The following is a 27,884-nucleotide window of genomic DNA, read 5'->3' on the forward strand; positions in this document are numbered from 1 at the left end:
TGATCAAATCTTGCTTCGAGTTCACAACCCAAATTAAGTTCGAGATGAAAAAATTTAATCAAAACTGAATCTAAGGATTAAAAATGATTACCCAAACTTCCTTAAACGTTGGGTTGAGTTAGGCCAATGCGTCTAAGCTGCATCCCTAGTTTATTTTGAGTTTCATTTTTTACTATTTGAAAGCTAGAACCAACATTTCATGCATTCTCTAATCTTTATTGTATGATTGTTTTCCTTTCCTTTTAGCAGGGAAATTTGGGTATGCATCAATCTATGGGGCATTACCAGAGTTTGATGCGAAGAGAAATCAGACTGAATTGGCACCACTTTTGCCATCTGAAAAGCCCTGGGAGACCATATTTTGTGGATCATCGCATAATCTTCCACCCATCACAAAATTGTGTTCGGCCTTCCTGGAATCTTTGCTAGAAAAGAGAACGCCAGTTATCTCTGATTGAACCACATGATGGATTTTGCTTGACAGGTGTAGGATTCCAAGTCATCTTTCAACCGATAGTTTGACATATTCTGGGAAAAATGCCCTTGATTCTTGAATATACTTACTGGTAAAAGAAAATCAGAATTCTTATCAGTGAAATAGGGAGATTTATGTGAGAGGCTAAAAGCTTGAGAAGAGGGCTTCCATGTAAATGCAAACAAAGCCTGGTTTGACGGCTTCAGGCTTTGTAAATTTTGTAGATTTGACCATGCAAGTAGTTATTTTTATTTTTATTTTTCTTTTCCTTATTCCTCTTTTCTTCTTCTGGGGAAAGTTTGTTACTAACGTTTGGGGCTTAAACTTTGTTGGGTTTCTGTTGCCACTTTTGTTTGTGCTAATATTTACAAAATAAGCCTGGTAACAGATTCAATAGCATTGTAATGAACTATATTTGACGTGAGTTGAAGGTGTCTGCTGTGTTCTCCAAAGCTGGTCTCCACAGGAGTTCCTATCAAGCAGCTCGCAGCATGAAGAACCAGAGCGGACCGCCTCATTAAAATTCAAGCCGAGACCCGACAAGAGGCTAAAGTTGGTAAACCTGGCTTGTAAGCCAGTGGTCATAAGCAGCACGGCTGAATTATTTGCATTCGAGTGAAAAATGAGAGTACACTCCAAACTCTTGTTTACCAATGCCTTTGGCGTGACCTTTCATCAAGGCTGGGTCCTCTATTGACGTCACACGTGTACATCCAAGGGTGGGGTGAGAACCTGGCTTCTCTCTTTGCTTCACTGAATTAACCATTGGAGACGCACACTAAGGGCAACTTTGGTCACCTTCATTCTAGTATACCAAGCTATACGTTGCACCAACAAGTGGACATTTAAGCCATTTGTGTTGTCATCATTTAGTACCCTTGAAGCCCAAAGCTCAAATGGAGGCACAATGGTCTGAACATGCTCCTTACACCCTTGTACAGAATCAGTTGTGTGAACCCCAACATATTATGCGTAGCTGTTTGTGTCCTCCCCCACCCCAAGCTTGGCCTCCACATGTCCCATGTCCCTGATCCAGGCCACAGTATAAGCAGTCTGAGATATCTAGCAAGCTTGGCCTACTTATGTCCCATGTCCCTGATCCAGGCCTCAGCATGAGCAGTCTCAGATATCTAGCACATGCGGTTGGGCTATTGGAGAACATTATCTTCGACTTATGCACCCCTTCTACTAAGATCCTATGTTCAGGACTCTGGCTGAGTTTGGTTCTGCCATGAGGATTTTAGACAACATGGCGTCCACTCCCTTGGTACATCTTGCAGCGTGAAGCACCATTACACACACTTTGCCATCCCCAAATTCAAACATGCCCAATGGTACTTGAGATTGATTCCACTATTTGATGCAAGTTTTCAAGGAAACCATAGTACCTGAAACCACTTTTCTAAAAGTCCCAAACCATGGACAAGCTCTTTAAGCAACTCAACTAGTATGCAATGCTTGAGGAAGATCCTGAGAAACTTCTCAATGAATTATTGCTCTATCACAAGTTGCCTCCAAACCTAACAATCAGCCCAAAAGTAGTCTTTGATTCTATTAGACTAGGTGTTCTATTTTTTTCTTTTTTAAAGAATTATTTAATCAATTAGACATTTTAATTAATATATCAAGAAATTTAATAGCACACATACACAATAGAAATTATAAAGTTACAATTCACTAGCTATGAAGAATTAAATACACAGATTTGTTGGAATTTTTGGATTACTACATTCCCAATCTTGGATCATTTGGGTGGATGCAAGATTGTCCCAGGGGATCTCTAGAGTTATACAATGGAAGCATGAAAAATTTTGAACCTTAAATCTAGGTCCTTAAAAAACTTTACTTTTGATATGGATGTTCCCAAATCAATTCTAAATGGTGAAGAGTCAGTGTAGATCTCAAATGCCTCCCAATCTTCCCCTTGATGACTCTCTTCCCTAGATCCTGGTACTTGAGAATAATGGAATCCTCCTCTTCGTGGGGATGGAGGTTAGGGTTCCTTTCTCTAGAAAACTAAATGACAAAAGCTTGCAAGCCCTGAACCTTGTAGAGAGTTTATATAGGCCTTATGGGCTTAAGTGACTTGAGCTTATCAGGTTTGGGTCACTTAATCTAGTCCACTAAGTCATAATTAAATAATTAGCTCTAACATGTTCCAATTAATTAATTAGCCTAATTCAGAAAAATTATTCATAAACTCTTATGCAATCTTACGTATTTACTAAAACATCATTATGCACACATGTGAATAAATAACCAAACTATCTCTCAAATAATGTGCCACCAAGGAATATGAGCTCAAGTGAGGACCATTAGGACTTATAGGAAAGTACTAACTCTCTTATAATCTAATTTTAAAGTTGACTCAACATTTTACTACAAAGAGTTAACTACACTCCAAAGTTGACTACATGCAAGCTCTCTATGAGCTGGTGTTTGTCATATAACGAGATGAATACTATTAACTTTTCAAGATTACTTACATAATCCTTGAGTCTCAAATCATATTATTATGTGATTAATCAATATGCTCTAGCTCTCCAAGGGCATATGTCAAATTCCATTTAAGGAATTACTGTGGTTATAGTTTTCATGATCACATGTCCTTAAAATTACCTAAGGGGACACATTGTCTCAAACGTATGAGATATTATGGTGTTTATCTTAAGAATATATGTTGCCACATGCCTTTATCAATAGTAATCCTATTCATAAGGAATATATGTGTTGACTCTCTATTTTGTCTTCATAGCACATGATTTTAATCACATTTGGTGTCCCTTGCTTCATTCCCTTGCAAAGTATGCACATAGGATCATCTTCGGCTTTTTTGTTCTTCACACTCCTTGGTGGTCTGCTTATTATTCAACTTTGGCATTAATTTTTGAGCCACTTTTGAAAACCTTTTAGAGGGGTTTTTGGATCCATTGTGTGACTTTTGTGGCATCCTAGATTCCCCTAAAATTTTGGCATGGTTGGAGCTTCTTTTGGTATATTTTGGCGATTGAAACCTTTTTGTAGTGTGTGTTGTCGGTAGGCTTTTAAAGTGCTACCAGTAAACTTTTAAAGTTCAACCAGTAGACTTTTGAAGGTCGATTGATAAACTTTTAAAGTTTAATCGATTGAGTTGGGTTTTTTTCCATTTTGCCCCATTTTGAAGCTCGTCCCCCTCTTCCCCTTCCATTTTTTTGGGGTTCCTAGGGCTGGTTTAAGAGGGTTTTGTGACCTCTAACCCTAGGTTTAATGTCTCTTTGGGTTTGGGTTTAGTTTAAGAGGATTGTAGATATCTTTGAGCTTTATAGGAGATGAGGAAAAGTGTTAAAATCTCCACCATTATAAAAAGAGGCCTTAGGAGCTTGACGTGGAAGGATTTTTCTTAGTGTTTTGGAGATGGGATACTCTACCAAAATTAAGAGAGGAGAAAGAAGAGCACTCTTAGAAAGATTCTTGCTTGGAAGCTTACTTGAAGAACAAGTTTTGTCACTTGTGAGGAACTTTGTAAGTATGATTTATTTTCATTTCTTATCTTTCATTTATATTCTCTTCTTCTTCTCTTTTGATTTTTTGAGGATATATATTTGTTAGGTGTGGACATTAGAGGCCACACATTTTATTGTTGGTTATTATATTCTTCATATATGAAATTTCTTCCTCTTTTCTTCATTTGATTCATGTTGACTATTTGATATGATGACTATTCTATTAGTTTTATTCTTGCTCAATCATTTGAAGCTTCTTTTCATTTGGTTTTTATTCTATTTTGGAAAATTTTACCCTTTTTGAGGCCCATTGATCAAATCATAAAATGAGGCTTATATGGATACTAAATCCTTGATTTTTTTTTTTCTCTTTTGGGGATTTCAATTTTTTTTTACACTTTATGGATTTTTGAAAGCCTTTTTGATTGATTTTGGAATAAATTTTGAAATCCACAAGTGTTTATTTATTTGTCGAAGTGATTTTCTATAGAAAATCCCTTTTAAGGTCTCTTTTAGCCCTTTTGATTTTTGATTTTTGATTTTTCAAATACGATTGCAAAATCTATTTTCAAATCCTCTTTGGCTAAGATTTCAAGTACATTTAATAACCTTTTTTGTGGCCAAGGATCAAGTCTCTCATCATAGGCCTTGATCTTATCTTTATGCTTGATAAAATTGATGGTTTCTCTCATGATTTTTGTGGTTTTTGAAAACTTTTTTTCAAACTGATTTATAGAGAACCATACTTAGCCCTTTTGAACCTCTCTTTATGGTCATTTGGGGTTTGAGATCATGGTCATTTTGTGGTCATTAATGATTATCATATTATTGATACATAATGCATGATTTCACATAGGAACATCCTTGTTTATAGGTGTTTCTTTGTATATTCAATACTTTTTTTTTCTAAACTCAAGTGCTAATTTGGCCCTCTATGCCTCTTTTAAACTCAATTTCATACTCATTTGAGAGTTGAGAATGATTGAGTGTCATGTGGATTGGTAAATGGCTCTTACCTTTAGCCTACATCACTCACTTTTCAAAGCTATGATTTTTAGATTTTCTTGATTTTAGAAACATGGATAAATTTCACAAATCTTAATTTAATGAGATTATCTCCAACCTTCATAAGCTTCCTTTCATGATCATTAAAGGGTTGAGAATGCAGATTAGTCCATGGAAATTAATTTGGGTAGTAGCAAAGCCCACATTCTTTGATTGTCACAATTCACTCCCTCGTTGACTTGTTTTTTACTCTTGAAATATTTTTCTAAATTTTTTTAGGCTTAGATGATGTTTTGGACTTCTTGAATGTATCAAAGAATTTTTATTTTGTTGAAAAAGCCTTCTCCAAGTTTGATGAATAAATTGGTTTTTTCAAGTGTCCAGATTATGCCTTGTTTTTTTATCCCTAAAATATTTTTTCAAATCAGTCATAGCTTGTGGATTTTTATTTTTATTGTATTATAGACTTCTTAAATAAGGTTTTCATCTTTGGTCTCATTCAAAAATCATTTTCCAAGATTGAGAATTAATTCCATCTTTTTGTGTGTTGTTGTGTTAACTTGAATCTGGAGTTGTGAGATGTTCTTTGAAATCTAGGATAATGGGTGCATGTTTAGGCCCCTTATAAAATTTTCATGTGTTCCAGACACTTTAAATATGTTGTAGAATTTTATTTTTTATTTTTTAGGTAATTTTATCTTACCTCTATGCTTGTCAAATAATTTAATCTTCGCATGACTAATTGTTGTTTTGTTATGTTATTGAGCAATGATATGTATGTTCAAATTTAGGATAGTTTGTGCTTGTTTATGCACTTTGGGCTTTTGGATTGTACTCTAGACACTTTGAATATGTTGGACAATTTTTTTTTTTAATTTTTTTAATTTTATCTCATCTCCAACTATTTTATTTGAATTTATTTTGTAAGGACTTCAGTTCTATCTTGTTTTTGTATCATGGGAATAAACTTGCTAATTCCAACTTTTGTATACTTTTGACCTTCTTAGACCCTTGATTTGTATCATATACATGTTGTACATATTTTATGAGTGTTTCCCTATAGCATGATCTCCTTTTTGCTATGTTATTTGGATTTGTTTTGTAATTGCATAAAGTTCTATTTTGACCCCCTACGCATGATTAGTATATATTAGCTTAGTTTGCTCTTAGATTAGCCATATTTGCTTTATTGATTTTATTTTTATATATATTGGGAGGCCTTTGTTTTGATACCATACCTCTTATCTTGCTTGTGAACTAACCCTCCTTTCCTTATGTAAGCGTGTTGCCCTTACTTTGGGCATCATTGAGATATGCTTCCTTTCATCTTTGTTTATTTGATTATTTTAATCTACATACTTTGAATGTTCTTTCTTTCTTGCTCTCCATCTGCTGGAAACCATAAATCTCTCTATTCCCTTACCTTTGATCGTATAGGTGTATGCAAAACTACCCTAGGCCTCTAAATCTTATGCAACGGAAGCAAAAAAAAAAAAAAAAAAAACATATTTTTAACATTCTAGGATCAAGAATAAAAACATTAGAAAATTTTCCTTTGATTTGGATGTTCCCAAATTAATTCCACTTGTTGATGATGAAACCTGGGCAGTTTAGAGGTCTCGTACACCCAAGATCTTCCGTCCGATGACTTAAACCATAATATAGACACTTTAAAGTGTGGGCTTTGGAAGGGAAGATTCCTAGGTTCACTCTTTTTCTCTTTCTGGAGGTGCAAGACAAATATCTATCAAAAAGTGATGAAAACCCTAACCCTTAAGGGGTATTTATAAGGTTCCTCTATTAGGCTTTAGTGACTTAAGCCCATCAAGGCTTGGGTCACTTAATCTATCCCAAAGTGGGTCTTAATTGGTCCTAATTGATTAAGTAGTCACACAAGACCATTTATTTAATCAATTATCTAATTTCAAAGAACTTGTTCACAATCCCCTATGTAACTTTGCATAATTATGAAAATGCCTTTATGCACAAGAGTGAACCTAGAACCGGTCCAACCATCATAAATTGTGTCATCATGGGATATGAACTTAGAGCAGGGATCATTGGGACTCATAGGAGTATTGGCTTTCTTATAATCAACTTTGAAGTTAATTCAACATTCCACTAAAGAAAATCAACTGCACTCCAGTACCTTATGTAAATTAACAATGAGATGAAGTTTGGGTCCATGACCTTCTATCCACTACATGCAGAATCTCCATGAACTGGTGTCCGTAATCTAACAAGGTAATGTTATCACTTATTAAGATTACATCTTCAATCCTTGAGTAACAGATCTCACTTATTGTGTAATCAATTGACATACTCTAACTCCAAAGAGCATATGTTAAATTTCCACAAGAGGAAATGCTATGACAATAGTCTTCTAGATCACTTTTTTTTTTTAATCACCTAAGGGGACACATTGTCTCAATCACATGAGATATCATGGTGTCTCTATTGAGAATATATGTTGTCACCAGCCTTCATCAATAGTGACTCAATCCATAGAGATATATGACCACCTTAGGATCTTAACCATAGGCCAAAGCCTCCTGTTGACTTTGACACAAGCTCAATATCTTCTTAAAGTTGAGAGTCCATGTAGTATAGTAACTTGGTAAATCATAACAATTGATAACTTTACATCATGATTCACCGTAGGTTTTGTCTAGTGTGCATCACATGCATTAGTGCACTCACCATGAGAAAATAATCTCAATGACCATGACAAGTCGTCCCTCCAATTAGAAGGTAGTGCACTATAGTCTTAGATAGATTGCCCAAATCCATGAATCAATTGTAGACAACTCATCACTCCGTAAGAAATCCATGACTTGGATTTTCTATGCAACTCTTAATGTACCTAAGTCATGTATAATGCAAGTGATGTGAGACGTTTATGCTTGAACAACCAATTAATGCAAAAAAAGGGATAATGAGAAACCAAGAAACATAAATAAATAAATTGACAAATGAATCTCAGTATGTTACATTATGTCATGCTTTTTAGGGCTTAATCCCAACAAACTCCCACTAGCCTTAAAGCATGTTGGGAACACATCTCACACTTAAACTACCCATATGACCATCAAAGACTTTAGTAGACAAAGTCTTCATGAAGGAATGCATCAGGTTCTCTATAGAAGCAATCTTCTCTCATTACTATCTCATGTATCAAGTGATACTTCTTCTCAATGTGCTTACCATTTAAGTGGTTTCTTAGTTTTTTAAATTATGCCATTACCCCACTATTATCACAAAACAGAACTAAGGGTGATATAGCCAAGGGCACAACCACAAGTCTTAACAAGAACTTCCAAAGCCAAACAACTTCCTTTGCTACTTCAAAAATAAGAAAATACTCAACTTCCATAGTGGAGTCACAGAAATACAAGATTGCTTCAAACTTCTCCATTTAATAGCCCCACCACCTAGAGTGAACACAAATTAGGAGGTAGACTTGCAAGAGTCTTTATTAAACTTAAAGTCCAAATTCATATACCCAAGGGGTAAACTAATCGCAATGATACACCAACTCTATAATCTTTTATTCTCCAAATATACTTAAGTATATGCTTGACCATCATCCAATGCTCCATGCCTGGATTGGACTGATCTACTCACTACCCATATAACAAAGCAAATATCTAGTCTAGTACATAGCATCACATACAAAAGGCTACCCACTATAGAAGCATAGGGTATTGCCTTCATGCAATCTTTCTCCTCAGTCGTCTTAGGACAATGATTTTGAGAAAAATGCACTCTATACTTGAAGAATAGCAAACGCCTCTTGGAGTCCTATATCACATACTTGACCAAAAGCTTGTCAATGTAGGTGACTTGAGACAACAATCTTCTTATTCTTGCGATCTCGAAGGACCTTAATCCTAAGAATATATTACATCTCACCCAAATCTTTCATCATTAATTAAGTAGATAACTAAATCTTGAGTGGTAACAATAACTCTACATCATTCCAATGAGTAGAATGTCAACAATGTACAAGACCAAAAACACCACCATGCTTCTTTGTGTCTTCTTGTACACGGAGACTCATCTTCGTCTTGATCAAAATCAAGAGTCTTGATGGTCCGATCAAAGCACTTATTCCATGATTGAGATGTTTTCTTTAATCCATAAATGGATTAATGCAACTTGCACACAAGGTGCTCTTGGCCTTTTGCTATGAATTTGTCTAGTTGCATCACATAGATGCTCTCTTCAAGATCACCATTCAAGAATGTTGTCTTGACATCCATTTGCCATATTTCATAATCAAGATGTGCCACACTGAATAGGAGTATTTTGATGGATTTGAGCATGACTACTGGTGAAAAGGTCTTTTCATAGTTGAAAGTAGGTTTCTGACTATAATCTTTCACTACCAACCTAGCTTTATACGTCTCAACCGTTCCATCTACCCCCATCTTCCTCTTGTAAACCCACTTACACCTTATGGGTTTTATTCCTTCAAGTGCTTCTACAAGATCTTAGATTCTGTTAGAATACATAGATTCTAACTTTGCCTCTATAAATCCTTGCCAAAGAATAGCTTCATCACTGCTCATTGTTTTATTGTAATATGTGAGATCGGTCTCATGTTCCTCTAGAATTACCTCCAAAGACTCTCCCAAATACATGAATTTGTTTTATTGTATAACAACCCTTCCACTATGATGAGGCACTGGGGTACTAGAACTTATTAGAATGGTAGGTGTAAGAACTTTTGGACCCATAGTCATCCAATTTATATTGTGTTTTGCTCTATTACTCATCATATAGCCATTTTCCAAAAATTTGGCATTTATATTAAAAAATACCTTTTAGTCGATCTAACTTTAAAAGTAATGCCCTCTCATTCTTTTTGGATAGCCTACAAATTGACATATCTCATACCTTGTTTCAAATTTGTCTACCTTTGATTTCGGCACATGTGCAAACTAGGTTGAGACTTTTCCACATCTATGTGGGAGTCAAAGGTATCGAATTAGAAGGTACTATGTTGAGAAGGTAAGCTACGATATCTAAGGCATATCCCCAAAAGGATACATGAAGTGATAAAAAAACTCATCATAGATCTCACCATGCCCATCAACGTTTGATTTCTTTCCACTACTCCATTTTTATATGGAGTTCCGCGTGTAACAAACTAGGATATAATCCTATGCTCCTTAAGGAAAAAATTAGAGTAGAGATGTACTCACCATCTCGATTAGATTGAAGTGCCTTGATACGTTTACCCAATTGGTTTTCTTATTTCACCTTAAATTCAATGAATTTGTCAAAAGCATCAAACTTTTTATGCATTAAGTAAACAAATCCAAACTTGGAGTAATCATTTATGCCCTTAAACTTTCCCTTCTGCTTGATAGATTTTGTTGTGTTCTTCTTCTGGCTAAAAGAACTTGAAGTCATTGTCATATGGATACCTTTTTGGTCCTTGAGAATCCCCTCAATCGTCTAGAGTTCCCTCATTAGTTTAGTTAAGCTCATCACCATTTTATTCATATTATAGTTGAGCTTGAATTATTTGAGAAAATCTAATACGGTCTCTAAAACCAAGTCAACTCAGGTTTCCCCATCGATCTCAGCTCCAAGAATCTTCATCTCGTTAAAGAGTTCGATCATACAAATCATATGATCTCTAATGGGACTTCCTTTTTATATTTTAGTATCCATAATAGCCTTAAAAGCAACTTGCCTAGCTGGCATGACCTTGCCACCAAATATCTCATGAAGACTGACAAAAATATCATAAGTTGTTGGCATAGACACGTGTTGATGTTAAAGCATGTTATCCAAAGTCCTAGTATGATACACTTGGTCTTCTGATCCACCATTTGCTAATTATGATAATTGTCTTTCTTTTCCTAAGTTGAATGCTCATTAGGGGTAGAAGGAGCAATTTCCCGAGTCACTCTTTTTAACTTCTCTGAAGTGAGTAATATGCCCAAATTCCTTTTCCAATCCACATAGTTTGGTTTGGTTAATTTATTAGTAATGAGAATGAGATTAACCAATAGGGCCATTTAATTAATCAATTAGCCCAAACCAAAGACCTTGTTCACTATCCCCTATGCAATCTTATGTAATTACCAAAGCGCACTTATGCACAAGAATGAACCTAGAGCCAATCTAATCCTCATAAATCGTGTCATCATGGTATATGAGCTTAAAGCAGGAACTATTAGGACCCATAGGAGTATTGGCTCCCTTAGAATCCAATTCTAAAGTTGATTCAACACTTCATTAAAAAAAATCAATTGCACTCCAATACCCTATATAAATAACAATGAGATGAAGCTTGGGTCTGTGACCTACTATCCATTGCATGTAGACTCCCCATGAACTAGTGTTTGTAATCTAACAAGGTATTGTTATCACCTATCAAGATTACCTCTCAAATCCTTGAGTTACAAATCCCACTTATTATATGATCAATTGACATATTCTAACTCTAAAGAACATATGTCAAATTCCAGTAAAGGAATTATTGTGGCCATAGATTTTATGATTACATATCCTTTGAATCACCCAATGGGACACACTGTCTCAATCCCATGAGATATCATAGTGCCCATATTGAGAATACATATTGCCACCAATTTCTATAAATAATGACCCAATATATAGGGATATATGATCACTTTAGGGTCTCACCCATAGGTCAAAGCCTCCTGTTGATTTTGACATAAACTCAATATCCTCTCAAGGTTGAGAGTCCATGCAATATAGTAGTTGGTGAATTATGACAATTGATAGCCTTGCGTCATGATTCACCGTGGGTCTTGCCTAATATGCATCACATACATTAGTGCACTCACCCATCCTAACGACCAGAACAAGTCATCCCTCAAATTAGGAGGTGGTGTACCACAGTCTCTATTGGATTGCCTAAATCCATGAACCGATTGTGGACAACTTATCAACTTATAAGGAACTAATGACTTGTGTCTTCTATGTAACTCCTAATGCACCTAAGTTATATACAATGTAAGATAAATGAGTTAAATGCTCAAATCAATATCAATACATCAAAAAGTAGCAAGAGAACAACTAAGCCTAATTTTATTACATCATGTCTTGCTTTTAGAGACTCAATCCCAACAATTAGCTAACACTAAACTTATGACTTGGATTTTTTGTGTGACTCCTAATGCACTCAAGTCATGTACAATGTAAGTGATGCAAACTTGAATAAATAAATAATGCATAAATGAGATAGTGAAAGGGTAAGCAAAATCATAATATAAATATTAATGAAATCTATTTATTGTTATATTATATCATGCATTTAAGGGCTCCCAATAAGATTTACTTAACCATTAATACTTTTTGAGACTTACATCTTGCTACCTACACTTAACCTCATGTCTGCAACATAGCACTATCATGCACTTTAGTGGACTCCTTAACACTTTGAGGTGATACGATTCTCTCTCATAAACTTAGGAATGAAAGCAAACACCTTTGAGAGTTTTGAGTAATGGAAAGTGTAATAACTTTTAGGCTTTTGCATAAATAGGAAATGAAAATTTTAAGGCACATATATACAAGTAATACCCTTATGGACTCGAACTATTTCCAAAATCCCATTTTTCCAAAACGGGCTTGCCAAAATATGGCAAAATAATAATAATAATAATAATAATAATAATAATAATAATAAAATAAAAAATTCACAAAGTGAAATTTGGAAAATTTGGTCTCACCATTTGATCTCCTTTGGACAATGCTTGAGTACTCTCAAGTTGTGCTTGAGCACTTTAGTGCTTGAGTAATTAAAAGTATGCTTGGGTGCTCAATCTCAAAATCCTTTTTACTAAAAAAATAAATTGCTTAATTTTCTAAATTTTCTAAAATTTCTAAAATCCACTGTATGCCACTAATAAAAGTTGTTGCACTTTTTGAAGATCTTTATTATTACTTATGCTATCCTTATTGATGTTGTAGCAATCTTGGGTCTTCAATGGAGTGTAAGTCAGAAGAAAATATAAAAAATACTAAAATAGGATGAATAGGATGAATAGAGCAAAATTCTCAACTTAATCTAATTATACTAATGCATTAATCTCTAACAATTTTGTGACAAAAAATTGATCACATAAACCCCTAATAATCTTAAATGGAGTTTACAAATAACTCAATGTCAACCAAACATCCTAAATACCGATATTCAATGTCAACACCATATTAGAAAAAGTTTGATGGAAGGAACTAGTGATTTGCAAACACTAAAACAACAAAACCCATGAAACACAATCATATCCTCAATGATCATAGTCCAACAAATCATAATCATTCAATCATATTATCAATAATCTATCTGTCATCAATACTCAATCACATCCTGAACATGATCTCACCTTTTTTGTCATAAAATTGACAAAGTAGATATAAATCAATTAACACAAAATGGAGAACGAAACAACATATATAGATAAACAAGGTTTAGGATTCAATCATAGACTAAAAGAACATAAACAAATAAGATTTCAACACATTGAAAATACATGCAAACTCAATACATCTAAAACAAGTAAGAAATATATCAAGAAAAAAAAAACATAGTAGAGTAATACACAAAAAAAACCCCTTAAAAATCTAGCTATCATGATTTAGAGGAGGTAGTGGAACATGGCATGACCTCAAGCTAGGTTGTGATGCACCCAAGTAGAAATGGAGCCTAAACTCGGTCCATAAAGGCAAGATGACCATCTATATGCTGGGAACAATCATACAACTCATCAACCCGACCATCTAGATGTGTTTGCAAACCATCGATATGTGCATCCATGAGAAGGTGCAATTGATCCATAAATGCCAACAGACAATTGATAGAAGACATTAGAGGGCCATGAAGATCTATAGTTGTGCGAAAAAAGCTTGCATGATGTCCTTGAGTGCAAGGACCTCGACGTCTCATCCTCATTATCAATAAGAAGGGCAATGATTGATTGCTCCACAAGTTAGGTTGACATGCTGAGACCATGAGCTTGCATGACTTGTATAATACAATACTTCCCATTCTTTAAAATACTCAAGTGCTTATTCTTTTGATGTTTCTAATCTCATTATCAAGCTTGATTAATGAAAAAGTGTCTTTAAGTTGTATAAGTGACATATAGGTGCTTGGACATATTCCAATTCAATGACATTAAGGTCCACCTATACAATTAATGAACTTCAATAAATAGATATTTAGCAGTCGTAAAGGAATCCTTAAACCATTTGAAACATACAGTGATGCTCTGTTGCTGCCACAATCAAAAGCCTGCTATAGTAGCGGCCACCATAAAAAGTTGTTCACCAAAAATCTTTTTTCTTATAATGGTTGTTTGACTTATCATCTAAAGCTTTACGTAGACTATGAGGTCAATTTGTTTTACAGTTTCCAAGTGTTTTAATGGACTTGATCATTTTTATTTGTCTTGTCATTGTTTGATTGTTGAGAGAGGGTATAGATTTCATGTCAAAGTTAGGCCTTGGTGAACCCATGACTTGAGTAGTAGCTTAGAGTTGGTGTCGCTTAAAATAACATCCTCTCTGGACAAACAAATTGTAGATATAAAAAGAAAGAGCACAATCAAGCAGGGATTTAGTATACAGAATGCACATCAAAAGGTATATACTCAATAAGGGCAAAGAAAGAAATATTAGGAAACCTAAAGGAATTCTTAGACTATTTGGAACCAAGTGCTTCTAAACATACCCAAAAACCCTTTGTGCCGACCAACCAACATAGAGGCATATGTAGAATTAAAACTTATATAAGCAAACAATAAAAGATGTCACAAGGGATGAAATTTTTTTTGTATGACTTGTTTCTCATACCTTTAGAGGAGTTTCCAACTTTCGAGGTCAGGGAATGAATAAGAATTAAGAACCATCAAAATAGCCTCCTTCAACAATTGGCTTTCTTCAAACTTTGCCTCAACCAACAACAACCATTGACCCTCCCAGGGTCCTATCACTTTCAGGGGAGTGATGCGAAATTATTGCAAACATGAACCCAACCCCTCACCTGACACTCTAGTACAAGATTAGACTTGAGAGTTATCGTCCTAAAGCAATCTATGCCAAGTCACGCTTCTTCTTCAAAATGGCATCGTATTAGGCCCTGCATCCTCCACACCATGAACTTGCATGCATGACCTGGTCACTTGATTTTCAGATAATAAAAAAATTTGCAAGAAGCTTAGTAATGATAGTATAATCATTCTATAGAGTAGAGAATTCCAGAGGAAGACATTGGAACATCTACCGTCTCCCGTCTCCCATCTCGCTCTCCGCCAGAGAAGTGAGAACTGAGACTACCTTACCTTTTTATTAAAAAGTGAGAAATATAATGATAGCTAGATACACAATCCATCGGTCCACCCTGATATGATAATTAAAGGAAAAATATCTAAGCAAATAGATTACAATCTAGCAAGAAGAGAGAAAAATCAGGAATGGAGAGTCAAGTCAGAGAGACTCAGGAGGGAAAGAAAGAGTAGTAAAAGGGCGTTGCCATCCAGACCCAATGTCACTGAGAATGAGCAGAGGTGGAGGCAGAGGTGGAGGTGGGGTTGAAGTTGGAGTTGAGTTGCCATGCGGAGGTGGCGATGAGGGGACGAGTGTGCCAGCCAAGCATCAGACACCCATTATTTTCTTCCACTCTGTACCCGTCGCCACCCGCGAATAAAGCCAACAGCATGCTCGCCTGCTTGAAGGCGTTGGAGCCCAAGTGAACCGGGTCGAACCCTGCTGACCCCATCCGACTCCTCCACTGACTCAGTGTCTCGTGCCTCTCAACCCGCTCCGCTCCTTCACACGCCACCACGTTGCATATCTGCCGCCCCAGGTATATCTCCGACATCATCAGGTCTTGGCTACTCGGTGGCGAAACCCCGCACCCTTCCAGTGAGTCGAACAGGTTCGAGTAGTAGTGCAGCGCCTCCGTGAATCTGTCCAGAAACACCGGCCCGTTGTGGCTCGCCTCTTGCTCCACCACCGTCACGATTTTCGGCTTCATGGCTTTGATAGACGACAACACCTTCTCGATGGCCCCCGATCGAGCCAGCAGGCGATGCAGCTCCAGCACGGAGTTCACCGCCACGGCCTCCACCTCTGGCGGCCGGATTTGGAGCATGGATGGCTCCAGATCCGCCAAGCTGTTCGCCACGAATCCCCTGAATTCGAACTCAACGCCTATGGTCTCAGCCAATTGGGCCAGCTTCCATCCCACTTGCTGCAACGCGTCGGTATTGTCCGGCTGCGGAGGGCCAATTCCAGTGAGTCGAAATGCCGGTGGGCCACCAGGGCGCAATGCTAGGGCCTGCATAAGAGCCGGCCATTGCATCCCCTGTTTCAGGCCGAAATCGATGACATGAACTCTGTTGGCGCCGGCGAAGGCCTCGAGGATGGCTTGATTGGCTGTGAAGTGGGCGAATTTGAGGTAGGGGCAGGCCTCATAGAAGTGCATCTGGAGAATATCCGAGTAGGACGATTCCAGAGAGTCTTGAGGGTAGATTCTGTAGATTCGACGAGCCAGAGCTTCTGCGAAGTAGGTGGCGACCTTTCTCATAGCGCCAGCTTGGGACGCCGCCAGCAGGCCTATGTGCTTCACCAGTGCATCTGCCAACTTCATATTGTCCTGTTGAACCGCGTCTGCACAAGCCATCAAGGTGTGAACCAGTCGCACACCCGTTTCCTGCGAGTCCACCACTACAACCGGCCGAGTCGACTCGGCGACACTCGCCAACCCATTCTCCTGTACTTGTTGCGTCGATGACGAAGACGACGACGACGCCGTTTTCATCCGCTTGCTGCTCTTCTCCCCATCCCCCTGTTGGTCCGGTCGCCGATACACGGCGACGCCCGGAATCGCACTGAGATCGTAGTCGGAGTTGTCGTTATAGATGCGAGACTGGTGCTCCGACTGCTGCCGCGAGCCGGAGAAATCAAGGGTGGTGATAGTAGAGGACTCGGAGGGAGCAAGGAGAGGATCGTCGATGGGGGTTTGCTGTGAGGAGGAAGCGAAAGCAGAGGAGGGAGGATTGAGCTCAGTAAGCATGGACTGAACCCAACCGGAAAGATCGGAGGGGTTATAATGAACAGTCCCAGAGGAGAGATGAGAAATCCCATCCTCCTGAGCGTTACCCATAACCATCTCAAGCTGCTCCAGCTTCTGAGCCACGTCCACCATGTCCGACGACCGAACATTGTAACCCAAAACAGCCAAGAGCTCGTCCATGCCCGCATCTTGCTGCTGCCCATCGTCCCACATCTTCCCCTTTGCAGAGACCATAGACGACCCCTCTTCACCTTTGCCGCCGCCGCCGCCGCCTCCGCCGCCGCCCCCTCCCCCACAACCGTCTAGGAGGTCTCTCTTCATCTCTCTCGCAGAATCAAAACACCAGGGATTGGATCATTAGTTTTCACAGGTGGGATTGGTTCATCTCAGAAACCGATACGAAACGCACGTGACTGGCACGAGTTCCGATGGGGTGATATGAGCTGGAAGTCTGGACCCTGGAAGAGATAAGGAAGGAGGAAAGCTTCCCAGGTCATAATAATATGGGGATATATCATTTTAAATTTTAATTTTCAAATTAAAAATGATTTTATGTGTATATATATTTTTCGGCCATGCAACCACCTAAAAAAAAAAAAAAAAAGGGCATCAAGAGCCGTAGCGGCACCGCAATGCTAAAAAGATGCCTTTTCTGTGATAACATACAGCTCATGTGTACCCAAGAGCATACACTGGAAACTTGGTGGCCGTAGGCGCAATGGAGATGGGGGATGGGGATATTGGGACAGTGGTGGGGACCAGCTTCGAATGCTAGTTGAATTCGGGATGCTACTCCACGCTCTTTTATGGCTTGTGTTGCGCACGCTCTTAAGAATAAACAAAATAACACCCATCCTTATTCCTTATCTTGGGTTGGGGTTGGGTAATTTGGCAGTTGGAGAGCTGGTGTTTTCCTTTGTGAGTAATTGATAGGGTCTTGTACCAAATCTTGAACGCCAGGACAGCACTAAAATAGAATTTTTATGGCTATAGTTGTACCTCCTTCAACATTGACCTCTACATGAAACCGCACTTGTCATTCTCAAAATCATTCTACAGTGCCCAGTGCCGTAAGCGACTTCGATAGCGCGATATTAGACGCCTTTGGATAGGGGTGAAGTTGAGGGGAGGTGAGGAGGTGATTTGACAAGTTTTTGCGAGTAATAGACTCCAACACAGTGCTTTAAGGACATGGTGGACAGTGGGCATGCGCCGGCCTAATTGCATTTTTTGTAAGGTCCCTTTGTTTAGGGCAGTGCCCTTACTCCTTATCCGTTGGAATTTGCATGTGAACTAAGTCGGTTGTGGAGTTTTATCTTAATCTTAAACGTAAACGGTGGTTTAATAAAGGGAAAAGCATTTGTTTTTGCGCACAATGATTGGACTTAAGGCTGGATGTAAGTGGTACGCACCAAAATGATGCACAAGGCAGAAATTGAGAAGGGCATTTGAGGGCACACGCGTCCTGTATCGAGGAAGAAGAGGGGATAGCCGACAGAGAGAGGACTTGTGAATACGGGGATTCAGACGTCAACATCAGTTAAGTGAGCGTCAGGTGGGACCCACTGAATATGACCCCAACCCCCCCCTTTCTTTTCTTTTTTTTTTCAAAAAAAAAAATTATAAATAAATAAAGTTAACGGAGTTAGAAACGGGGTTGCCTCCCCCTCAATCATTCATTGCCTTTCCAGGGGATGCCGCACTCACACACCATGGTCCAATGTCCATGAGTCCATCACACATGGCACGACTTTATCATTTCCTCCTCTCTCGCCATGTGATTCCGCCACCTCTCCCATCTCTTCCTCGTCATGGTCCCCTCCAGCCACCACCCCTTCTCTCTCTTTTTCATCTTATTTTACCATAACATTACTCTATTTGGTCTCTTGCAAGGAAAAGAATTTGTGCTCTAAAAATTCCCTTATGTTTGCTTTTTCGAGATATCTAAGCACTTAATCACCTCGATCGAGAATTCATATTGATTGCTTGGGGGGAGAAAAGTTCCTTGGTAGAAACGGGTTCGCCTGTCACCACACTGTTGGCTGCTTCCTCTTCTCTGCTCACCTTTCCCAACGGACGCTCATCAACCCCCCAAGAACTTGTTTCAATGCAATGACCCTTTATCAGTTTTCAGTCTTTTAAATTAAATCATCCCATAATAATACTCTCAAACTCCAAAACTTTTTGAAGAGATCAATCGATAGCCCCTAAATGCTATAAAAAAAAGTTTTGTATAACCAAAACCTCAATCTATGTTTGGTTATTGGAAAAGTAACCGAAAAAATTGTAAAAGAAAATAATTTTCTTAGGATTAATTTATTATAAAAATTAATTAAAAAAAATACATTACATAATTAAAATTAATTAAAAACTTGTATAATTTTAAATTATTTACTCTGAGATAAATTTGAAGATATATATTTCCTCAAAATTTCCAAGAAGGAAACATATCGTAAAACAATGTATAATTTAAGGGAAGTAATTACAAAATGAAGATATATATATATATTTTATATTTGATTTATAATAAATAAATAAATTTTATGTATTTTGAAAAATATTTAATTTTTATATAATTGAGAAAAAATAAGTCAACTTTAAATCCATTTTTATTTTTCTTTATTTTTTATTTTAACTAGTCTCATTTCTAATAAATGATTCAAATATAACAATAATAGAAGAATCTAATAAATTATCCCTTCTCATTTCCTATTTCAATAATTCAAACACATTCTAAATGTTATGTTACATTAAAATTTATAAATCCATTATCAATCACAAAAAGTGTTAATTCGAGGTTCAATATTCCAAAAATCACATATATTAAGAAGAGGAGCCAATATTTACTCAAAAGTTAAAACCAAGTGAAATGGATTCATATCCAAATAATCAAATAAAGGAAATGTAAATTATACCCGAAACCTTCTAGTAAACCAAGTTCTAATACCTAAATTAAATTATCAATTTTCCTAAAAGTTCAAGATTTAAGCTCAATATACAAATCATATTCCTTAATAATATAGAAAAAACGGTGAGATTTTTCACACTCATATAAAAGTAATTATAAAATGGAAACTTTTTAAAAATAATTCAAATTTCATGCGCTGATCAATGATGATACTTAAGATAGTTAAATGTAATACATATATCATTAAAAAATATGGTTGGAAATTAGTATTTTATAAACTTAGATTCATATTTTTTATACACGAGGGTATGAAAATGCACTTTTCCGTCTCATAATTGTGTTAATAAATAAATATAATAATTTGAGATGAAGAATTGAAGATGGCATATTCGAAAGAGGATGTGGAAAGCATAATGAAATGGGATGGGTGTCACAGTCATGCATGCACATTAGGTACTTCACCTTGATTGATGACTAAATGGTTAATGATTATCTTCCATTTGTCATCCCATGTTGATTCAGGCATTCCCCCATTCAAAACCAAGTCAAAAAGATTCCCTTTTAAGTGCCGCATTCAGATCCCATTGGATGACTCCCACGCTTAGACCATTATTATATCCTCAATCCCTTTAATTTTACGTTGTCGATAGGAGACATAAATTCATTTCTTAAATTAATGATGATCAATGCCGGCTCAGCGATACAAACCAAGCAGTTGAAAGGGAAAATAATTGATACTCTAATACCCCTTGCTATATAGAAAAATGTCAAGTTGCTTTCCTTGACTCCTGACTCCTGAGAGAGTTCAGATTGGGGCATGGACATGGACATGGACATGGTCACGCTCCTCATTTTCACAACTACTCCATTTACCAACAACCGTTATCAGCTTTATGCCTCTTGCCGGCCTATCCGTCTAAACTGCACATGTGCCTAACTATGCTACACCATCGTTTTTTCTTTTTATTTCAAAACGCTTCTTCTTTTCCGTCATAATTTACTTTATTTTAAAACGTAACCTTTCCTGCTTACCAGACTTCTTGTTCACGTTGTTTTGTCAGATTTTTCTAATGTGTAACTTTTTTTTTTTTTTCTCCGTTTTCAGATCCTCCCACTACTAGCTTTTTGCCACTTTGTCAAACTTTGATAATTTATTGTCGGCCAGCTTTTGATGTGGTACGTTGTTTTTTCAATGGCTTTCAAATGCACGAGGACTACTACTTAATGTCTTATGCATGCTTTCTCATATACCAACTCTCGGAGTTTCCTTTCCTCAATGACGTTTCTTTCACAATTGCAATTGCTTTTACGAAAAATTAATTAGGATAAATTTGAGAGTAGGTCTTCTTTCATTCCACTTCTAGCCTAGACCTTGGGCGTCTTTCAAATATATCTCTTTCCTTTGGTTTGTAAAAGTAGGTTCAGGGGAGATAAAGTTCCGGTTAGGCCAACCTCTCTTCATTAGTCGAGTTAATTATGATTTTAGGTAAGAGATTTAGGCTATGTTTGGTTCCCGGAAAATTTGAAGGAAAATGCGAGGGGAAGAAAATATAAAGGAAAAGTAGAAGGAAAGAAAAAGTGAAGGAAAATAAAAAAATAGATTAAAAGTTGATAAATTATTTTTTTTGTTACTTCAAACTCATTTTATTTATTTTAACTCATCAATATAAAGATTAAATAATTTAAAAATACATAAGTTTTTAATTAGTTTTAATTATATTTGATTTTCTTTGATATTTTTCATAGGACAACCAAACATGAGAAAATCATTTTTCTTAGCATTTTTTTTCTTTCCTTTGTACTTTCCGAAAACCAAACATAGCCTTAGAGTATGTTTGAAAGTGATTCTAGAAAGCGTTTTTAATATTTTTAACACTTGAATGATAAAAATTTTCAAGTATTATAAATATTAAAAACGTTTTTTAGAATCAATATCAAACGGGTTCTTAAAATGCATTTGACAATACTTTTAAAAGTGTTTCTACCATTTCTAATACTTAAAAAATAAAAATTTTTAAATAGTAAAAAAATTAAAAATACTTTCTAAAATCACTACCAAACGTATTTTTAACCGAGTGGTTGTTTTAATTATATTGCTTTGGGAAATAGCTGCATTTTTATACTTCATTTGAGATGAGATTCGTACATTTTCCAGGTAGTCAAGTGGAGTAATAATGGGGTTGTCAATTAAATAGATACACTGAAGTAATCTATTAATTAAGTCTTAGCAATGATTGTTGTGCAAATGAATTTGGTAATTTCTACTATGAAAGGGATTATACCTTGAAGTTATTAATATGTGACAGCCATTAGAAGGGATGAACTTGTCTTCATTTGAATGAGAGGCAATTAAATTGTATGGATATATAAAGAATATGAGTAAAATATTAATAAATATTTTGACAAAAATATTAGTGAAACGAAAATTATTCCAAATTCATGGAAATACTTAAAATGACTTCAAAAAATAATAAAATAAATAAAATTACATTATTAAAGTTATTTTGTAAGTGTAATTGATACAAGTAAAGTTAAGAATAATATTTATCAACTATTTTTTAAAAAAATTATCTTAAGTTCTTTTAATATATTTATTTTTCATTTGTTTTATCTGATATTTAATTTCTAAAATTTTATTATAAATTTGTGGTGGCAAATTTTTCTATGGACATTAATTTATTTAAATAATTAAAAATTATATTAAAAATTTATTTTATCAAATTAATTTTAATTTATAAAATATTAGAATTTCATTCTTTTTTTTGTTTTACATTTTAGTAATTTTTGAATAAATTTATATGTTTAATATTTTAAAATAAAAGCATTCAAAATTAAATAAAATTAAAAGGATAAATATAAACAAATTTAAAAGTGAAGTAATAGTAATCTTTTAAAATAGAATTATGACATAAATATGAAAAATAATTAAAAATAAAAGGATAGTATAAAATAAAAGGGTAATAAAATTTAAAATAAAAGATAAATTAGATATAAAAAAAAACCCTAAGGCCCTATTTTGATTTTTTTAGTGATTTTATCAATAAAAATCAATATTTCACCGATACATCGGCAACATTATCAAAATTTCCTTGATTTTTTGTGCAACCTATTATCAGTAATTGATTTTATTCCAACCCTCCTTATATATGATATTTCAAAGAAATTTTCCAACATTTTTTGTCCATGGGAATGATCCCTCATTGTAATGATGAAAGTGGTCAACTCACATTGTATATGTGTTAGCCCAAGGGTTCTCCTAATTAGGTTTTGATGATAACAAACCATAGTTAAGTTACTAATTGGTTGAATTATAAATAATTTCATGTGTCAATATGGAAATTCATCAAAGAACCAAATGGATGCAAGATCAAGACCTTTGGAACACTTTTAATCATAGGAAACATTTGTAAGGTGAATGCATGAGTGCACTTAGGATTTACATATCATTTCATGTATCTTTGAAAAACTCAGTTTATTCTCTAAAGTTACAGTTTCATCAAAACCCGAGTTTTATCAAATGAACCTTAGGCAAATCACTTCAAAATTGGCATATCAATTTACCTAAAGACCTTGCCTAAGTGTTAGAAGAGAAAAAACATGAAGAAAATAGGTTTTTGGGCAAAAAATGGTGAACCAGTCGAGGCATTGTCCAAACCGGCTCAACCGACTAGGGTACCGGTCAATCAGTTTCCTCTTTCCAGTCAAGGTCCGATCGAGGAGTGTAAAAATCACTTTCTCTCTTCCAGTAGCTTTTCCTTCCCGATCGAGGGTAACGGTCACCTGCCAAGCATTAAATGCTCAAATGGCTAGTGAACCGATCGATCCCCAGTTAGACTGGTTGAGGCTGCTTTTTGGTTTTCTTGGCTCTCGAGGTTAGAAACCGATAAATAAAGAGCTCCACTTCATTTATGAGCAAGAGAACACCTACATTTATTTGTTTACCCACTTGTTCTTGCCTTAAAAGCTCTCATTTCTTTTCTTGGTGCATTAAATCCCATTTGCATATCCTTTAGTGCACCTTTGTGATTCATCCTAGCCTTGAGTTGTATTTGAGCCTTTGTTGAGCTAAGTTGAAAGATTCATATCTGTTAATTGAGTGTTAAAGCCTTCAAGTGAGTTGAAACTTGAAAAGATTATGTAAGAGCCCATTAGAGCCGGAATCCAAGTGTAAAAGTGATTAGAAGCTTGGTTGAAGTTTCAAGTTAGTGGAATCCTCATTCGATTAGAAGCTTAAGGAGAGTGGATGTAGACAAGAAAGTGTCAAACCATCATAAAATCCAAGTTTAATTTCTCTAACTCTATCTCTTTATATTTGCTTCTCTTGTGCTTAAGTTTGTTGTGTTTAAAAATTTTTTTTTAAAAACCCAATTCACCCCTCTCTTAGGTGTTTTCCTCATTTAAGATTAGCCTTTATTTTCTCAATATGCTATGATATTGAGGAGCCTGTTAGGATGATGTAGTAAGTGGGCATCTTCCAATTATGTAGTGTCCTATATTATTCTTTGATCATTCCATGTGTCAATAGATTATCTCGTCTCTACATCTCCTTCCCTTTTGTTTAGCGAATTTTAAATAAATGAGTGAAAATATCTAAATGCTAGAGGTACATCTTTTTTCCTTAAGCCAGGGGAATACTCAATCCATATAAAGCATTTGGAGGTTGGTCTTTTTCTTCTCTTACTATTGTTCTTTCAATGTTTCTTTTCTTTTGTTAAGGTGTCTCGACACCATTTCAATCATAACACTATTTTCTGAAAACCAAACTGGACTGATCAGATCGACCTGGTGAAATGGACCTGGTGTATGATGGACGAACTGTCCGGTTTCAAATCCTATATAGGCCCCTATTCTTCTTGCCCAGTTTCCTTCCCTCTAAGCCCATTTGGTTTTTCCTAATGTGTGTGCATATAAATACTACCCAAATGGTTGATAGATTTCTAATGTAGGAATGAGCTTTGCATGGTGGGGAATTGAATTGGGAGTTGTGGTTAACAAAATGAGTAACGAACCAATGACTTGCATAACCATTTAATTAATAATAGAATAACTATCTATATATCTTTCTTTTAATTTTTTATAATATAAAACATTTAAATGATAAATATGAAAGTAATATAAATGAATTAATATAGTAATTTTTAGAATTTTAAAATAACAAAATATATAGATATATAATTAAATTAAATACTATAATTTATTTTCATTTTAAATACATCTTCATATTTAAATATTATTCATATTCCATTTAATAAAATTTAATATATTAATACATTTATTTTTATATTTATCATTTAATTTGGTATATCGAATATAGACAATAAAATATTATTAAAACAATTATATATATATATCTTAATAAAATATAAATGATATATTTATGATGTCCTGGTTTAATTGTGGTTCAACCACTGGTTTGACCAGTAAATCATGAATCGATAACTTTTCTGTTTTAATGTTCAGTTTGATTCTGAAAAAAATTATGCATCATACTCCTAAAATAAGATAAGTGTGGGAAGTTAACTTTTTTTTTTTTGGTTACTAGGTGAAGCGTCACAACATTTGTACATGTTTTTTTTGGAATTCAAGACTCTAGAAAAAAGTGGGGAGATCAAGGCTTCATTATGGTCAGTGGAGAATGGGAGGAGACTTAATATGTTAGGGGACTTTCTTGCAATGCCCACTATAGAGAGGGTGGAGTTAGTAAAATGACCTTTCCTCTTCTTATATTTTATTCATGAAAAACCGTTGTCTAGTAGGATAATATCCAGAGAAGGGGGTGGGGAAGGTGAATGGGTGTATTTTTGAAGATTATAAATTATGAATTGAATTAATAACCCAATTTAATACCAAGAGATATCAATGATAAATAAAATAACCAAAATCAAACAATATAATCAAGGGACACAAGAATTTTTATATGGAAAACCCCCACATTGACTATGGAGATAAAAAATCATAGGGTCTAAGACCTCTAATATAAAATCTACTATTTGAGATCAAGTTACATAGAATTACTTGTTTGCTTACTCATAGGACTTACTCTCCAAAACTTGATCCACGTCTACAACGCAACAATCTTCAATTGTTCTAGTGAATTCTCTTTAGCTTCGTTGAAGGGATGTAGGTCTTCTGACAACTCAAGATCCAAGCTTTGAATTTTTTTTAAGAGAGTGAGAATGATAGGGCAAGTTTGTCTTAGCTTCTTTATGAGTGTCCTTCCCTAAAGACGTTAAAGAAAGGTATATATAAGCATATAAGTCCTAGGAGATTGATATCCCGAATTTTTCAAATATAATATTTTTGAATTTCCAAAAATATTCTACCATATTATGGAAGATTCGAGATGAGCGCTTGAGCATTGGACAATTGCTTGAGTGATTTTAGCACTTGAGCGTTGCTTCCACCACTTGAGCATTCCATGTTTTTCCAAAATAAAATTTTAAACATTTTTAATTTATTGAAAATATACTAATCCACTTTTAACCCTTTAGTTTCCTAAGTTACCACCAATCATACCTTTTAGATTTACTTGTGACTTTTCAGTTGAACCAACAACAACCTTAGACCTTCAATGAAGAGTAAGTCACTATCTAAAAAGTTTCCTAAGCAAAACAAATTGAAACAAAATTGCCAACAAACAATGTAGTAGACTCATTGTCATAATAATTTATGCTCATCATTTTAGGTTTTCTACTAATTTTCTTTGTTTTTTAGGCAAAATCCAAAGGGTAGTGGGTAACTCACTTGTCATTGGATTGATACCATAGAGTGCTCAAGGCGATAATTTTTGGAGCCCCTTGATACATGACAGTTTTGAAGTTGCACTCGCTTAACAACATTAGCTTGTCACTGTATTCAGTTGACTATAGAACCTTTGCCCAAATTCCATCCTCTTCCTATCAATTTGAGGATTTTTTGGTTTTCCTTCAATAGGAATGTGTTGTTCAAAGATATGGAGACCCTTATTCTAAAACTATTAGAGGCGTTAAGCATTCATGTGCCTTTTCTAAGAAAGAGTGTATCCATTAGTGACGGTTCGACTTAGCCTAAAAAAAACTCAAGAGGGGATCATTTTCATTGCAATCACTATTTAACCAAAAGAAAGGTAGTAATCAAGCTTCGGCTCTTAAGGATCATGGGCATTGAATTGAATGGGTATTTGAGCTTTTCCTTATGATTGTTGATTCCTCCCCCTTAGTCAATGCTACATTTCAAGTCAAATCATGACCTTTACTTGATGTTCCTCCTTAAAGGACAAGGGAATAGTTATATGAATCCCTCAAAGGCAACTCTTCCAAGAGTGTTCCTATTGGGTAAGGGCTTACCCCCATAGCTTAATCTTTACATTTCCATTCTTTAACTCCTAGATGGGGCTTGTTAGACCTCTCTCTTAAGTCTTTGCCTTCTTCAACTTTTTCTAATAAAGAGACTAAGGATGTTTCCTAAACTCTTGTTGCTTTTTAAGTTTTTCATAAGATAATCGAGCATGAGATAAAGCTCATATTTGATGACAAGGAGAACCACATGGGGAATAAGTTGGTCATTTTCAACATCAAGGCTTTTATTTCATTCCTTGCCCTTGAAGACAACACACCCCACTGTCATATTACTCTAAAAATGGGGTTATTATGGAATTCAAGATGGCTAATAAGATTTTCCAATTTTTGGACAATCTTCTTCCATTTTTGTAGCTAAAATTGTATGTATTGTTTAAGGTTTTTTTTTTTTTTTTCCTCTTAAACTCTTGAAACTAATAGTTACTTTATTAGGTCGTCTTGCATGATCACCTTTAGAATTGTGGATCAAGCTAATTAGGGTAAGGAAATTCCTACCAACAAGTAGTCACTTATTTTAGCTCATTCTAATAAGATGATCTTAATGCTGAAAAGGGAACTAGAGAGTAAGAAGGCACTCTTAAAGGAAAGGGAAGAGAAATTAGCTACTATTGAGGTT

General features: G+C 35.5%; 1 protein-coding gene across 1 annotated transcript; it reads right to left on the reverse strand.

Moving 5' to 3' along the window:
• Nucleotides 1-15,211: 15,211 nt before the first annotated feature.
• LOC117930434 (DELLA protein GAI-like) lies at nt 15,212-17,492 on the reverse strand. Its single transcript, XM_034851098.1, has one exon. It carries the CDS (start codon nt 17,342-17,344, stop codon nt 15,494-15,496), a length of 1,851 nt encoding a protein of 616 aa, XP_034706989.1. The 5' UTR covers nt 17,345-17,492; the 3' UTR covers nt 15,212-15,493.
• Between the last annotated feature and the right edge of the window lie 10,392 nt (nt 17,493-27,884).

The sequence above is a fragment of the Vitis riparia genome, chromosome 14 (genome assembly GCF_004353265.1).
Source record: "Vitis riparia cultivar Riparia Gloire de Montpellier isolate 1030 chromosome 14, EGFV_Vit.rip_1.0, whole genome shotgun sequence".
NCBI lineage: Eukaryota > Viridiplantae > Streptophyta > Magnoliopsida > Vitales > Vitaceae > Vitis > Vitis riparia.

Bases quoted from the DNA above. Each gene is read 5' to 3' on its own strand.
- LOC117930434 (XM_034851098.1), bottom strand. From the start codon at position 17,344: ATGAAGAGAGACCTCCTAGACGGTTGTGGGGGAGGGGGCGGCGGCGGA.